Genomic DNA, 17,078 nt, shown 5'->3' on the forward strand with positions numbered 1-17,078 from the left:
TTCTTTGGATGTTTCTCCCTTTTGTGGATAATGATGATAATGATGATGATGATGCCACTCTTTTTATGTCGTTCTGTGCTTTGAGAAGATCAGACCATGACTGACGGTGTTATTGTGTTATATCTCTCAGGTCACTGCTGAACTGTTTCTTAAGGACGCGACTTTAACATACTGTTCAGAAAACATTCAAATATTACAAGAAATTTTGACTTTGAAGCAAATTATAAACAAATTAAGGACAGCTCAAGACTTTTGCACATTACTGTGTCCTGTTGAAGGAAATATTGACAGGTGTTTGCTTCATACATGGATTACGGAAGTAAGAAAAAGAGAAGTGACCTTTTAAAAAGCAGTTTTTAGGGTTAGAGATGTAACCGCTGGGCTGGTCATTATTACAAAGTTGTCATGTTTTAGAGCTTCAGATGGTCTTTCTTACCTTCCAGGCAGCCAACGTTAGTTTCTTTCATCCTAAGTAGGCAGTTCAAGTTTAAACCTGCTGACTTATTCATGTAAAGTGAGCAGTATTTCATCTGTGTGCTGTTAGATTTATATTTGTTTTTGTTTACATTAAAATAAACTGGAAATATAAAGAACTGAGAGCAGATCCCTGAGGAACCCCAGAAGTCATTGTGGGCTTGTATTGATTCCTAAACCAAGCTGCTTATGAATGTATTTATTATAAACTAAAGATTGAGATTGACTTTGAAAGATTGACTGAGGCTGCCTGGAATGTAGGAAAAACAATAAGAAACCATGACAGTGATCTTTGGGGGATTTCTTTAGTCACATTTTTATGAAGCAGTAGTTTATAACATTAATATGAAGTGAGCTGAAACTCTAAAAACACAGAACTGGCCCTTTAAATAGCATTGGCATTAAGTGTTGTGGCGTTGATGAAGATCCTGCTGGCAGAAACGATCTTCAGTCAGAAAGGTGGATGGTCAGGATGAACCTGGACACTTCTCTGTACATATGTATCATATCTTTTGTATGATATGGGATAATAACTGATAGAGACAGATGTGACTTTGTATATATATTTCTTGCAGCCTGTTAACACTGTACCTTCTCTCAGTGACCTCCTGCCTTTACAAATGGCTCTTCTGTGTTTCTGTCTCATCATTCTGGTGATGAATATTTATCGTCCACCATGATCGCAGCACATTGTTCTGGTAGTGATTTATTCCCGGGACAAAATAAAAATGTCCTTTGCTGCCGTGTTGTTACACAATAAAAATGATTGAGGTGTCAGACCTGGTCTAACCCTGGTTATTGTCTCAGATACGACGCATGGCTTCAGTTGGTTTCCTTCATTTGTTTCTTGCTATTTTTCAAACACATCTGCTGCTTAAAACTTTATGAAATAGCTGCACTCACTGTTAAAAGGAAACCCGGAAGAGCAGACACAACAAATAGAAGTGATAATAAAAGCTCCATCCCCACAACTTTACTGGCCTTATGGATCAGTTTATCAAGTCTGTTGGCATCTGCGACCCTCAGCCTGCTCCCCCAGCATGCAACAGCATAGAGGATCGCACTGGCCACAACAGACTCATAGAAAATCCTGAGCATTTTCTGGCAAATGTTGAAGGACCTCAGTCGCCTCAAAAAATAGAGAAAAAACTGGCCCTTCCTGTAAAGTGCTGTGGTGTTTTTAGCCCAGTTGATTTATTTCCACAATTCCATTCAAAACATTAAATTTTCATAGATTATAGATTCAGGGCCCACAACTTAAACGATTTCAAGTACTTAGTTGTTTATTTGTACATAAGTTGGGCTTCCAGCTCATAAAACCCATGAAAACAGGATTTCAAACAATTAGAATACTATGAAGACATCACCATTTACTTCTCATTTTTGCAGGAAAAAAAAGAAATAAATTAGGATCACATCAAATTAATCAAAATGCGATATTTTCAAAATGATATGTCAATCTTCAATACTTGGTTGGGAATCCCTTCGCCTTAATCACTGCCTCGATGTGCCGTGGCATTGAAGCAATCAGCCTGTGGCATTGCCTGGTAGTTATGGAAGCCCAGATTTCCTTGATGCTTGCTGTCAGCTCTTCTTTGTTTTGGGGTCTGGTGGACCTCTTTTTCCTCTTGATTATACCGCATAGATTCTCAATGGGGCTTAGGTCCGGTGAGTTGGCTGGCCAGTCAAGCACTGTGATGGCATGGCAATCAAACCAGGTTTTGGTGCTTCTGGCGGTATGGGCAGGGCCTAGGTCCTGCTGGAAGATGAAATCTGCATCTCCATACAAATCCTCAGCAGAAGGAATCAGGAAATCCTCTAAAACATTCTGGTAGACTGCTGCGGTGACCTTGGATTTAAGAAAGCAGAGTTTACCAACACCTGCATTCCACCCCAAAACACGACAGACTGTGGATATTTCACACTGAACCTCAAGCAGCTTGGGTTCTGTTTCTCACCTGTCTTTCTCCAAACACTTGGACCTTGATTCCTGAATGAAAGGCACACTTTACTTTCATCTGAAAAGAGGACCTTGGACTACTGGCCAACAGTCCAGTCCATCTTCTCCTTGGCCCAGTTGAGTCCTTTGCGACGTTGGCTCAGGCTCAGAAGTGGTTTTGAAGCTTTGACTCCTGCCTCATTCCACTCTTTCTGGATCTCTACCAGATTCTTGAATCTTCTGTCTGATAATCCGCTGAAGGCCACGGTCATCTCTTCTGCTGGTGCATCTGCTCCTGCCACATTTTGCCCTTCCATTAGACTTTCCATTGATATGCTTGGACGCAGCACTCTGTGAACAGCCAGCCTCCTTAGCTATGAACGTTTGTGGCTTACCCATCCTATGGAGGGTATCAATGATGCTCTTCTGGTCAGTCAAGTCTACAGTATTCCCCATATTGCACCTAACTGAAACAATTGGATCAAAGTGAAGCAATTTAATGACACCTGGAAAAACCTGTGCAGGTTCTTTGTGTAGTAGATGAATTATGTGTGACACTCAGTTTAAATCATTCATGCCCTGCAAAATTTGGGCTGATGTCTTCATAGTATTCTATTTTTTCGAAATCCTGTTTTCATGGGTTTTATGAGCTGGAAGCCCAAATTATGTACAAATAAACAACTAAGTGCATGAAATCATTTAAGTTGTGGGCCCTGAATCTATAATCTATGAAAATTTAATGTTTTGAAAGGAATTATGGAAATAAATCAACTTTTCCATGATATTCAAATTTTTTGGAAAGGGTCTGTATATTATGTGATACTGTCATTAGCTATTCAATATATATATTTCCTGTTTATTGTGCACACTGTCACTTAAGCGCTCATTGCAGACTCAGTAACCAGGAGCTTGTGGTTTCTGTAGTCTTGCAGTTTTTTCCACTCTTTTGAGCTGTAGCCGATTGAAGGAGGCAGGTGGTGTATTTGTTTGTGGTGGCACAAACGAATTCTTGGTATCAGAGTGATCTTTGTGAACTGCTTACAAACTGTAAACACACATAAATACATAAAACACACAGGTCCGTGTCACTAATATAAGAATTGCAGACAATATCCATGTGTTTATATTTTACAGAAAAGAATTATACTGTAAGTATTATGTATAGAGAACTGAACTGATGTTATATATAATGTTATAGTTAAATATTATATGTAGGTTGTAAAATAATGTACTCAGTCTCTGTGATTGATATAAAACATGTAAAAGTTCTGGCTCTTCTCCAGCGAGCATCATGCAACATCGGGACTCCACCAGCTGCTAGGTTCCTGTACCGTATCAGCCTGCACCTAATCTGTGCCTAATCTAGGAACTAGTCTGGGAACTGATCAGATAATCTGAATATTTAACCTGTGGTCTGTGTAGCCAGAGAATATCTATAGAAGAATTTGTGCCAGTCATTGTTCAAAAATGAGTAAAGTAGACAGCACACTCTGCTACCACACTTTTGTTTGGTAAGGGTTCTGAAAATCTAAGAGATCCTCTGTTTTCAAACTGTGAACAGGGCCAGTTTAAGCAGAGAACATTGTTCTCATTGAGTTGTTTTCACATCAAACCGCACGCATGCAGGAAGTAAAGAAAGGGAAGTGGTTTGAGAGCTCCGTAAACAGTCTGCATCAGTTGGTTGGTACAGGATTTACACCTGTCAAAGCACAAATACCCAGTGTAAAGTTTAATTGTGATTCAGTTTTTTCTTGCTGTTAAACGTGAGACTGACACAGCGGTGCTGTAAGCTGCTGAGTCACAGTTTCAAATCCTTTGAACAGCACTGAAAACAAAATGTTTCATCTCGAAAGCTTCATCCAGATATAATGATCAGTTTTAATTACTACTAACCTCTTTTCAAACTCAGAGCTCTTACCAACACTTTTTACTGTTTGCATTCAGGCCATTGCAGGACGTTTGACAGCTGCTGCTTATTTCACTGTATGTGAAGCAGGACTGGAGCTCACCGCACATTAACTTTCATGAGATAGTTCCTCCCTCCTACAACCTCACATGCTCCCACTCCGTTATTATGCCTTTTCAACAAAACCAATAAATGTGGGACAATGCTGTCAGAGCAATTTCAGTCCCAGGACATCTAAAGTAAATATTTTTGTAGTAAAGTGAAGGCTGACTTGGTGTATGCAGGAGAGTTTGCCATATAATAATAATAATAATAATAATAATAATAATAATAATAATAATAAATGAAGCAGATACAATAGGGCCTTCGCACTCTCAGTTCTCGGTCCCTAATAACTTTATCTAAAAGAAATATATGAATACAACAAGAAACTGTTTATTTAAATTTAATAACCATAGCACAAAACAAAATCTGTACAAGATTAACAGAAGTAAACATCATAAACAGTTAATGCAAAATCATTGTTCATCCTCTTGAATTAAAAAGTGTTGTTTAACTTGAACAATTTGTCGCTATAAAGAGGCCAAATTACAAAAGGTGTGCTACTGTGCTATTGTGTAAGTATTTGTAGACCTGACTTTTAAGAACCTACAAAGAGAAACAACTGATGATCCAGTGAAGACACTATGAGCAGACTTACTGAATGGAGCAGAGATTTTATTGAGGATTGACAGAAAAGTGCATCAAGCAGGAGATGATTTTATGTGGAACAACAGAATAGAGAGAATTTGAACAAATCTAACATGAAAGGATCCAAATGTTTCCACTCAGCCTGAGTCATCAGAAATATTTCAAGCAGTCATTCAGAGCATGAACACACATGAAGAATCCAATCGGATGAAAGAAGATCAGGTTTCAGGACTGGACTCTTCACAAACACTGAAGTTGGATTTCTAGTCCCCATCTCTCTCATCATGCAATGATCTTTCTACTGTTACTGTACATCAATTAATCGTGTATTATTAGTTGAACACAATTTTAAAATATTGCATGCAGTGACTTTTACATAAAGCTAGGCTATGCTTATTTTTAAGAATATTAAAATGCATTAATAACATAAGAAAAAACAATCTGCTGAATTAAAAGGCTTGAGCATTATGTGATACGGTTAACTGTCATTAGCTATTGGAAGATTAAAATATGAATAAAAATTAAAGGTGGAGTTTTTTTCAAACAACAACATCCATACATCACTCACATGGTGTCATATTAGACAAGTGCTGCTGAGCCTGCACCTGCTTAACTTGCCTGTATTATTAGACAAGACATGCTCCCCTCTCCATCATCATCATAACCTTCCTGACTAATATGAAATATTATAGAATATATAATAATATTATTAATGATATAATTAATTATATAATAATATTAAAGAAGTTATCAAACACTTTTTCAAACTCTACATCACACATGTTAGTAAATGTGGTTAACTAGAGGAAATTCATCTGTTGGGATGAAAAATCACTGAATCTCGTTTATTCCACACATGGTGCAGACAGTAATTGATGTCAGAGAAGTGAACACAGACCAAGGATTTACAAGCACAGATCAGCATTTTATCCACAAAGTGCACGTGCAAACAACCAGAAAACAGCTGCGGACCTCTCAGCTTACCCAGCTCCTGGATATCGACAAACCCATAAAACAGAGACTACAGTTTCCTATGAGCATGAAACAAGTGCTTTCAGCATCAATAGCTGGTTGCTGACACAAGATGGGAGTAATGTAAAGGATGGATGCAAAGGACTGAGGAACTTAATAACGGTGCAGTCTGGGATGAAAGGAGAGAAATTTATATTTGTTTATTTATTAAGTTGACAAATCTTGTATGACCTAAAAAAAACCCAGTGTGGTTTGTTGTGCAAATTTCCATATTTATCAAACAAAAATTAATCAAAAAAGCGAATGATTTGATGTTTAAAGTATCTCCACAGCTCAAAATCAAAAATTAAAAGTTTTTTTTAACTTTAGTGAATCTTTGTTTTTTCACTTTTTTTTTTATCATACTATAACTGTACTGCAGAGCTACTTTGGTTCCTTCATCCACTCTGCTTCTCATCTCCTCTAGTTTCTGGACCTTCTCCATATTTCCTTCCTCATCCATCTTCTCAATCAGGAAGTCCAGGTGGACAATAGTGGACGCTGAATCAGCTTTCAGAGCGATCTGCTCCAGTCTGACAAGATGTTGGTAGGACTGATCCAGGAACTGTGACTTCTCTGCTGTCAGTTGGTTCATTTCACGTTCAAGATTTTGCAACAAGCTCAGTGTGTTCTGACTTTCTGCCTTGTGCTTTTCGTACTTCTGTTTCACATCTTCTATAGCCCTCTGAATTTTTCTTGTCTTTGTCACATAGATCCAGTTGTCTTTCACATGATCTAATGCAAGACACTTTCCAGTGCAAACAGTGCAGCAGCCATCTTTCATGACCTCACAGTGTTTAGCATACCAGGCCATTGTGCATCCAGGATAGTGACAGTTCTCCTCACAGACTTTACAGCAGACAGCTCCTCTATAAAAAACTAAATACATTCCACCATTTATATGTTTTTTATCTTTGTAGACTTCATCAAGTTCAACAGTGAAATTCTGATGTTTTTTCATCCCTTCTTTATGTTTCTTCAGAGCTTCTTGAATCTGTCTGATTTCTGTCTGCTTTAGTTCAGTGAGTTTGATTCTCTCTTGCAGGTTTTGGATGCAGGCTGTCAGTCTGATCCGTTCATTCAGAACATCCACAGTTTTGCCAAGTTTTTGAGGTGAAGTTTTTTCCAGAAAATCTGTGAAATCTCTCATTCCTTTCTCTGATATTTGACCAGCAATTTTCATGTATTCTCCTTCCTCTGTTCGGTCTTCATGCTGGCAGCTATTAAACAGGAAGTAAACAGGCTGGTTCTTCTCATTTTTCGCACAGTTTATTTTTGCTGCTTCAAGAGCTTGAAAAGCATTTTTAGGACGTCTTCCATCTGAGTGTGTGATCAGAGCTACAATGCTTTTCTCCATGTCTTTTCCAAACAGAGACATCACTGAATCAAAGATGTATGACAGTCGGTCACTCAGTCGATTCTCACTCGCCTTCATCACCAGACCCACTGCATGAACTTCATGAACTCCATCCTCTGATCGGAACAAGTCAAATAATCTTTGAATGACAATCTCATCACATCCAATCCCTCTGGTGTCTCCGTATCCAGGAGTATCAATGATGGTCAGAGAGTAGGGCAGAGTTTTATCTTCAAAACCAAAGATCTCGTACACGATCACATCTGAAGTCTGACTTTCTGTCTGACTTGTATTTACGTTTTCTACGATCTGAAACCAGACTTCATCCTCCCACTTCACTCCCATGGTGTAATTGACCAGAGCATTGATCAAAGTAGATTTTCCTGTTCCTGATTCACCCACAAGTAAGATGGTTTTATTTGTTTTTATCACATTTTTTTCACCAACAGTCATTCTTGTCAAAGTTCCAAATGTCTCTTTCTTTGGTCTCAGCTGGTAGACAGCAGGAAATCCTGAAGAGATCAGATCAACATTTTCATCCTCTGATAATCTGTTACTGATCCTGCATAGAAGAAAAAAATAGACTCATTACTTGCTTAAAGTGATTATTTACATGTCAGGAGTCCAAAAAAATCTTCTTGTGATTGCTTTGGCCATGAGCAGACTGCCACAGTCATCCACAGGTAGCACAAGAAGTGCTAACTGGTCTCCAAACACTTCCCAACTAATAATAGCTGAGTGCTACAAAAAAACAGAAATGGAGAATGTTGCCTTCACAGTAAAAGTTGTTGCTTTTGAAATGAAAGACCTAGCTTTTACTTTGAAGGTGAACCTTTTCTATTTCTGGTTTGAATGACACTTTTGTAAGTTGTCTTGCTGCTCAGTTGGTGAGTGATTATAGAAAAGACAGGATCTCCCAGACAACCTGTGGCTGACCACAGTAATCTGCTAGTAACCAAACCAATCACAAGCAGGATTCTGGGTAAGCAGACTCTTTGCGACAGATTTCATTTAGGGAAATCATTCTCCAAGTCTGTGTGACTGAAGTTAGCTTAAAAAATAAACAGTGGCACAGGTCCAGAGATGGAGCAGCTTCAACCTTACGTAGGCTCTTGAGACGCTCGGCTACAGTACATTTGCATAGTCATTATGCAAATGTACTGTTTATAAGATTGGGGAAACCTGCAGTCAGCTGAGACTGAAGAAGTCACTTGGATGACTGACGAAACGTTTCTCCCACAAAACTCTACGTCCAAATGAACAGAATCAACTTTTGGAGAGAGCAGGTAAACAAATTCCACACAAAGACGTAAACACAATGCGTGGACCCGACCCATCAGAATCTGTGAGATGTCGGCTTTCTCACCTGACAGAATGTACGCAGACATGCCGTCGGGGCTGAAAGCTGACATCTCACAGATTCTGATGCTGCAGGTCTCATCACTCTCCAACCAAAATTGACTGAACCAGCAGCAAAAGATATTTGATAAATATCGTCATTAATTTCTTCTTATCTTTGCTGTTTTGCTTCTATGATAAAATCACACTTCCTGCACAGCTCTTTCTCTCTCTCTCTGTCAGTGTACTAAAACAGTTTCCCATCTCAAATCTCTGTTTTCTGCATTATTCCCTCGCTTATTACGCATCAGCTTTTTTTTCAAAAATGAAAAATGAAATTCTCATTTCTACTGTTCAATACCGAAGAAATTTAGACGTTTTAATTGCAAAACTCTTAGCTGTGTCTAAAAAACCATTTGTAACATTACTCTGCTTCACTTCAGCAGCATCAGTTACTGTTGACATGTTGATTCATGGTTTTCTTTCATTTTTGTTCTACTGCAGAATATTTTTAAGGTTATCTGCTATAAAAAACCAGATCAGGAAAATCTCCTTCATGTTTTTCTGTGTTTTATTGTTACTTTGACACAAAGGTATCTGCTGTGATGTTTACACCTCTGATGAAGTCTCACAAGTATCAGGTTTCTTTTTATAGATATGAAAAATATGAATATGTACTGATAAGTGATCAGAATTATAATATTTCTGACTGTCTGAGGCAAAATGTCCCCAATTCAAATCGAGTCGGATCGAAATCGGGGATCGAATCGAATCAGGACCTTGTGAATTGAAATGATGTTAGAAATCAGAGACGATACCCAGCCCTAATTTGTAGTTACTCAGCTGCATACATTCCTGCTCTTTAGGCTGCAGGTCTAGTCTTTCACTCTTCTTTCCTATAGTGTCAAATTCAGCTCATTTTGACCAGAGTCATTTTCACTCTAGTCTACTTATTTTCTTGCCCACCGTCTCACAGCCAATCAACTGTAGGTGTTTGTGCTTTAAATCTCAGTGTTCAGGGCTCACAACAGAGAGTTTCTGCTAAGTGTCCAGCTACTTCAGTTCTACCAACACCATCTAGACTCTGGGATCCTGCCCTACGTCCCTTCAGTTGTTGGACTCCAGTCTGTCAATTAGCAGTTTATTACTTCAACTCTGTACTTAAATAAATCTCTCAGATCATTTCTCCTTATTGAAGTGCTTTTAGTTGAATGTACATACCTTAATGCTGCTCTGGTTCTTTCATCCACTCTGCTTCTCATCTCCTCCAGATTCTGGACCTTCTCTGTGTCTCCTCTCTCCTTCATTTTCTCAATCAGGAACTCCACGTGTACATAAGCTGACACTGAATTAACGTTCTGCTGCAGTGTGACAACAAGTTGGTAGGACTCATCCAGCCACTCTGACTTCTCTCTGGTTAGAACTTTCATGACCTCATTTAGACGTTTTAAAAGTTTCCCTTTGTTCTTAAACTTCATTTTTATTTCCTCTTTGGTTCCCTGAACTCTCTTTCTACTGGTCACATACCTCCACTTGTCTTTCACATGATGTGATGTAGGACACCTACGAGTACATGAAGTGCAGTGGCCCTCTTCCATAACCTCACAGGTTTCAGGGTTGCAAGCAATTGTGCATCCAGGATAGTGACAGTTCTCCTCACAGACCATACAGCAGACAGCTCCTTCATAAAACCCACCACGTATAAGTCGTTTCTCTTTGTAGACCTCATCAATTTCAACAGTGAACTTCTTATTCTCCTGGTTTTTATTCATCAGAGCTTGTTGAAACTGTTGGATTTCTGACTGTTTCAGTTCAGTCAGTTCAATTCGTTCGTGCAGGTTTTGGATGCAGGCTGTTAGTCTGATTCGTTCATTCAACATAAATGTCTCCAGTTGTTGAGGTGAAGTTTTCTCCAGGAACTCTCTTAATCGACGTAATTCTGTATTTGTTACTTTCCATGCGTGCAATAGAAAAAACTCATTTTCATTTTTTCTCAGGAGGTTCTGTTGGTTATTAAACAGGAAGTGAACAGGGACATTTTCCTTATTTCTGACACATTTAATATTTGCATCATCAAAAGCTTTAAGTGTAGTTGTAGGTGTTCCAATCCCCGAGTGTGTGATGAGAACAACAGTGTTTCTCTCCACATCTTTTCCGAATAAAGACAGCACTGAGTTGAAGATGTACGTGAGTCGGTCAGCAAGACGATTCTCCCCCGCCTTCACCACCAGACCCACTGCATGAACTTCATGAACCCCATCCTCTGATCGGAACAAGTCCAATAATGTTTGCCTGACAATTTCATCATGTTTAATCCCTTTATTTTTTCCATATCCAGGAGTATTAATGATGGTCAGAGAGTAGGGCAGAGTTTTATCTTCAAAACCAAAGATCTCGTACACGATCACATCTGATGTCTGACTTTGTGTCTGACTGCTCTTCTCTATGATCTCAAACCAGACTTTATCCTCCCACTTTACTCCCATGGTGTAGTTAAACAGAGCGTTGATCAGAGTAGATTTTCCTGCTCCTGTTTCACCCACAAGTAAGATGGTTTTATTTGTCTTGTTTGGATTTTTTATACCTACAGTGACTGTTGTGAATGTTCCAAAGTTCTTTTTCTGCGGTTTCAGCTTGTAGATAGCAGGAGGTCCTGAACTGATCCACACACTGTTCGATGAGTTTTTCTTCATCCTGCAGAATAATCAAACAATTTATTCAGTATGAAATTATATGTCTGTATCATTTGTGTTTGTACATAATTTTTCATTTTCATTAAATTTATTTAATTTATACAAACTTATATGCTTATTAAAACTAATCGTTCTGCGTAGATCTCACTGCATGTTTGGAGTAAAGAAGTGATATAATAGATGATAAAACACAGTTTCCATCAATACATTTTCTACCTCTTGTCTGAAGCTGCGTCATGGGAACAGCAGCCTAACCAGAGAAGGCCAGACAACCTTGTCCCCATCCGCCTCCTTCGGCTTATCTGGAGAACACAGGTGTTCCCAGGCCAGCCGAGAAATGTCATCTCTCCAGCATGTCCTGGGCGTCCCCCAGAGTTTATCCTCTACTTCTGGTGGAACTTGCCCGTAACACTTCACCCAGGAGGAACCCATATCAGATACCCATATCACCTCAACTGGCTCCTTAGAACGGACTCAGGTCATACTCTGAGTCCCTCCTGAATGACTGAGAACCTCACGCCATCTCTAAGGGAGAACCCAGGCACTAGTATCCTTGATCTAAATGTTTTAGCCACTTCCCAGTGCTTGTGCCCATAGTTGATCCAAATATCGCTCAACCTGCAAATTGACAACTTCGGAGCCTCCCTTCATTGCACCTGTCAACCTCCTGCTCTGCTATTTCCTCATTCAAGAACGAGACCCTTAACTTCAGTAAAATTACTCAAACTCCTCCACTTGAGCACTTTGCCCAATTCTGGCTGAGACCTGTGGCCTCAGACTTAAAGGTGCTGATTCTCATTGCATGTGCTTCACCTGCAAACTGCTCCATTACAAGGTGAAGATAATAAATAAACAAAGTCAACAGAAGCACAGAATTTGCAACAAAAAACTCAACTAAAGCTTATCAGACACAAGAAGGCAAATCATTGCAAACAAACAGATTTTAACGTTAAAAAAAGTGAAACAATAAAAAAACAAAACCTCTGAGATTAAAAATACAGCACTGGGGTCTGCACAGAGCTCAGCTGGTATGTTAATGTTAATAGCACTTTAAATGATTTGGAAAAATTTTACAGCAGCAAATATGCAGAGATGCAGAGATGAGGTTTACGATTTGGTGAGCACTCACTAAGGCTGGAAACACTTTACCTGGTTTTTCACGTGCACTATTATTTGCAAACTTGTTTTTGAGTCATGGTACCCTTTGCAATGAAATATTTTTAAAAACTGAAATGCATCTCAAACATGCCTCTTCATATGTCAGTTAAAAAACAAAAAACAAACCCAAAAGTCACCTGGCAAAGTCAGCTCTGAGTTTCACCCACTCTGAGCCGTGACAGGAAGGATTTGGTTTCTCACTCTTAGCTGGGTTAACCTGTGCATACTAAAGCTTCTGTGTGCATTAAAACAACACCGTTGCTTTGTAACATGATGACTGAATTCTGGTGCTGACCGCAAAGTCTGACATCTGTCTAGAACAATGTCTGCAGCCATGTGAAGGTCAGAAAGGTCTGCTGTGGGCAAACTACTGTATTAGAATACCCTTATCAGTATGAGGGGGTGAACATAATCGCTTTCCAAAGTACAAAAACCTCCCACTGAGAGGACAGCTTCAGAATAACACAATCTTAATGTGTATGCAGTCTGTAAAGATAACACTGTTTTCCTTGGTACAGAGTGTCTACTACCCACCAGGAAGGCTGCAGATGGATTCTTTCATTATTCTTTTGTAAACTGAACCTTTACTTGCGTGACAATCACAAACACTGAGCACCTCCCTGCATGGTCTCCAACATCAGCTTCAGAGTGTTTCTTGACTTGTAAACTATGATCCAGCTCAGCTCTTCAGGTCATCTGGAAAAGTTTGCCCGCTGATGTTGCTTACAGTGTAGGCTTTTCGACTGTGTAAAATAAGTGTGTCATATGATAATCCTTCGTCCAGGATGTTAACATTTTTCCTGAACACTCACTATATTTTGTGGACACAAATCTTTGCCCAAGTACAGGTGGATTCTGTTCATGTTTTTGAGCTGCATAAACACAGCTCAAAAACAGTCTGTCGCTAATGAGCAGCTGAGCCGATGTTGAATGATTCACATTAGCAACCTATGCACTGTTTTTCTTGGTCTTCATGCATAAATTATACGAGAGTTTGCATGTTTTTGTTGGCTGAATACATTTCCAAACAGCAGATGATGATCTGCTGAAGGTGGACAAACCCTCCACCTTCAGGTGTGCCACACATTTGAATTTTGCTTAATATCTGTCTTTTAACAGAGTTACTGGTCCAGGAAACTCAAAGCTGTGGTGGCAGCTGAGATGTGCATGTGGTCAGGTGCTGATTGCTTTTTTAATCTATTTTTTTTTTTGTCTGTATTGTCATTGTTTTACTACCTCAGAGGATGTCATGTTCCACTGATACCTAAAGGTGGCAGTAATTCATCTACAAGCTGTTTGACCACAATTAAAGATGAACAACAGCAGGCGAGTAACTACCAGAGATCAGCTAATGAAGTGTTGTGGTCACTCACTCTGTTGCCATGGTGATTATGTGGCTGAAGGAGTCTTCACACAGCGATGCTTAAACAGGCGTTGGTCTCTAGGGAAAGAAATCGAGTGTTTATTTGATATTGACGAGGACACTTAAATACAGAACCTGTGTTTGTTCCCCTCTGTGACGCTCTCACATCATCTGAGTGCAGAATCACTCAGTGTCAGAATTACAGAGAGATACTGAGAGACTGAGAGTTTGTTCTTTCTGCATTCATCGAGGTTTCTACAGTTTATTGTACAAAAATGAACTGTGCTCACTCATGAATACATCTGTAGATCTATAAATAGAAATATAAATCACATTTATATTTTGCTTTCCTGCTTTAAGTTTTCTGTAATCAAAGGTATTTTAGTTTTTGATGATAACTTTTCTCCTGCTTTCCACACTGTTAGATTTATTTATTGAATAATTTGGTTCAGTTTTTGTGAAATCATTTAGTCTGAGTTTGAATCTTAGCTTCTTACCTGTTGTCTTGGTTTCAGGAAGCTTTCTGATGCTGAGGAGGCAGAGAGATCAGAGGGGCGTGAGTGTTCAGAGCTTTTATACTGACAGGAAGAGACAGATACTGTGTGATCACATGATCTCACAGCAAGTCACGCCAGGAGTTGCTGTACCTACTTTTCAAAATGAAGACTTTCACAGGTCTTTGAAAAAGTACCCGTAGGTGGAAGTGGGGTATGTTTAGAAACGTTACCTCAACCTTTTCAATTATTTACTATAATCCCAGTGATGTGAACATTAAGGTCAATGCCTGCAAAGATCAAACACTTAAATAGCTGAGTCTTGTCCTTGTATGTTCATATTGCTTCACAAGCTCTAAAGAAATAAGGAAATGTGGACTGTTAGGATGCCTGGGTCGTTGACCCAGGGTTTTTGAGTTTATTATATTATTTATCATTTCCAGTCTTTGGTTTCTTTGTTAGAGTTCTGTCTTATGGTTTATGTCTCTGTGTAATCCTTAGTTGCTGTCTCCCCTGTCGGCTATATCTCCGTGTCTGTGTCTGCCCTGGTCCCACGTCTCTGTTCCCTCTGTAGTGCCTGCCTGTGAGTCTGTGTCTGTAAGTTCAGTCTGTGTTATGTTTCCTGTTTTACTTTGAAAGTCTGTGTCTCATGTAAATGCGTCTGGCTTTGCTTTCTTTGTCTCGTTAGGCCTGATTTGCCCCAGCTGTGTTTCCCTCCTGTTACCCATTCCCTGATTGCTCCCTCTGTGTATTTAAGCCCTGTGTTTCTCTGTGTCCGTGTTGTGATCTACCCTTGTTTATGCTGTGTGTTCTGTCTGCCTGCTTATGTAAGTTTATTTGGATTTTTGTTACGTTTTTGCCGTCCAGCAATAAAAGCTGAGTTTGAAGTACACGTTTGCCTGCCGTGAGTCTGCACTTTGGGTCCACTACTCCTGCCTGCACACAGCGACACATGACATGGATTTTCTCTAGTGATGGGCAGATGAAGCCCCATGAAGCACTGAAGCTTTTCATCCAATTGGTTCACCCCAACGCGAAGCTTCATGAAGCTTCATTTGCTCTAGCAGGACACCTACTGGACGTAAAAAATAATAGCTGGCATGAATTTGAAGAGTGTGGCATTTTGCACACAGCCTGTAAATGTCAACAACAAAAGGAGTGTGTAAAACATGTATATTGTAGTGATGGCAGTATACTGTGTATATTTATACTGGCAGTATGGGAATGATTATTTGGAAATGCTTGAAATGGAAATGATCATTTACTGTGAGGTGAGGTGTGGTTGGGGTGTGGACAGTAGTTGTGCTTTTGTAACGTTGAGGTATGGACAGCTACACACTGAGGCTTTGAGCCTCAGTCCTGCCTGTTCACATTTTATTCTGTAAAAACTAAATTTTCACTGCTTTTACGTCCTTTTTAGTGGGGAGAACATAGCTAGGATTTAATGATTTAACAAATCTTTTAAATCCTTTGTCCTCCACAATGCTAAATGGCTGGGAGTCCTCAATCACCATGCTGACCAGGTCTTCATCTATTTGAGATTGTTCTCTGAGGAAAGACAATAAAGATAAAGCACAAATATAAATATCACACACGTAACTTATTACAGCTGTATAATATTGTTATATAATTTAGTAACATTACTGCATCCTATATTATCATTGCATTTGATGGCTCACCTGGTCTTGCTCCACAATCGGTGTTCCCCTTATTCTCATGCAAAGCTCTGTAGTGTCTAAGCATGGATGAGGTGTTGTTGTTATATCCCAGCTCCCTGGCACATAGCAAACACTTCACCTTGTACAAAAGTCAAGACAGCTCAACATAAATTGTATTGCAGCATCAGTATTATGGAAATACATCTTCTGTAGAAATTTACATACCTTGTTGGGAGGAATAAGATCAAAATGTTCCCACACAGGGGAGGACATCCTCCTCTTCTTAGCTGGCTCCATTCTCTCCTGACTTTCTCTCCTCACTCTCATAAACCTCCAAACGGTCTCCAAACTCTCACTAACCGCAACTCTCCATCAAACACCCACATTTTTGAATGAAGTCTGAGGGGTTTATATCGCTGTCATAGCTCGCGGCAAAGTTCAAACCACTTCATGAACCAGTCACGTGGTACAGCCGGGCAGCGAGGCTTCGGACGTCATCATTTTCAGCTCCTCCCATAAATGAAGCAAGCCTCGATACGCGCTTCGCGGAAACGCCCCCTCCATTACTCGACACACGCTCCGAAGCCTCGATACAGAATGTCCCATCACTAATTTTCTCGGACATTCGTTTTAGTAACACTCAGCCAAATTTAAAATATTATGATTTGTTTTTCTTTAGAAAAAATGCATTAGCATTTTCAGTATTTCATTTCATCTATTAACATTTTCCTTTATATTATGATGCTGGATTATTTTGATACTAATGAAATCTAATTTTATTAAAGCAGAAATGGTTAAGTAACAGAATTCGCCAAATGATCCTCTAATTTTTTTTTTAAGATTTCTGCATTATTATGGTGATCTGGTGATAGTTACCAATGATACGCAGCACAGGACACATGATTTGGGTGTGCCTCATACTTCAGGACCTCACACAATACCAGCGACCTCTATCAGAAATAAACCCTTAAATCAGAAATATATTGATCACTGCTTT

At 39.4% G+C, this 17,078-nt stretch overlaps 2 protein-coding genes across 2 annotated transcripts; both read right to left on the reverse strand.

Moving 5' to 3' along the window:
* Positions 1-4,836: 4,836 nt before the first annotated feature.
* On the reverse strand, positions 4,837-7,934 carry LOC147325413 (uncharacterized). Its single transcript, XM_086299957.1, has one exon. It carries the CDS (start codon positions 7,828-7,830, stop codon positions 6,328-6,330), a length of 1,503 nt encoding a protein of 500 aa, XP_086156083.1. The 5' UTR covers positions 7,831-7,934; the 3' UTR covers positions 4,837-6,327.
* A 1,914-nt stretch (positions 7,935-9,848) lies between these two features.
* Positions 9,849-14,470, reverse strand: LOC147325414 (uncharacterized). The gene is made up of 3 exons (XM_086299955.1): positions 14,427-14,470; positions 13,940-14,007; positions 9,849-11,409 (listed from the first exon to the last, which is right to left on the reverse strand). The coding sequence occupies exons 2-3, from the start codon at positions 13,948-13,950 to the stop codon at positions 9,849-9,851; spliced, it is 1,572 nt and encodes a 523-aa protein (XP_086156081.1). The 5' UTR covers positions 13,951-14,007; positions 14,427-14,470.
* Positions 14,471-17,078: the final 2,608 nt, after the last annotated feature.

Source organism: Aulonocara sp. 'chitande type north' Nkhata Bay, linkage group LG7 (genome assembly GCF_057382095.1).
Source record: "Aulonocara sp. 'chitande type north' Nkhata Bay isolate Kocher_YH1m ecotype deep benthic linkage group LG7, A_spYH_male_GT1.1, whole genome shotgun sequence".
In the NCBI taxonomy this organism is placed as follows: Eukaryota; Metazoa; Chordata; class Actinopteri; order Cichliformes; family Cichlidae; genus Aulonocara; species Aulonocara sp. 'chitande type north' Nkhata Bay.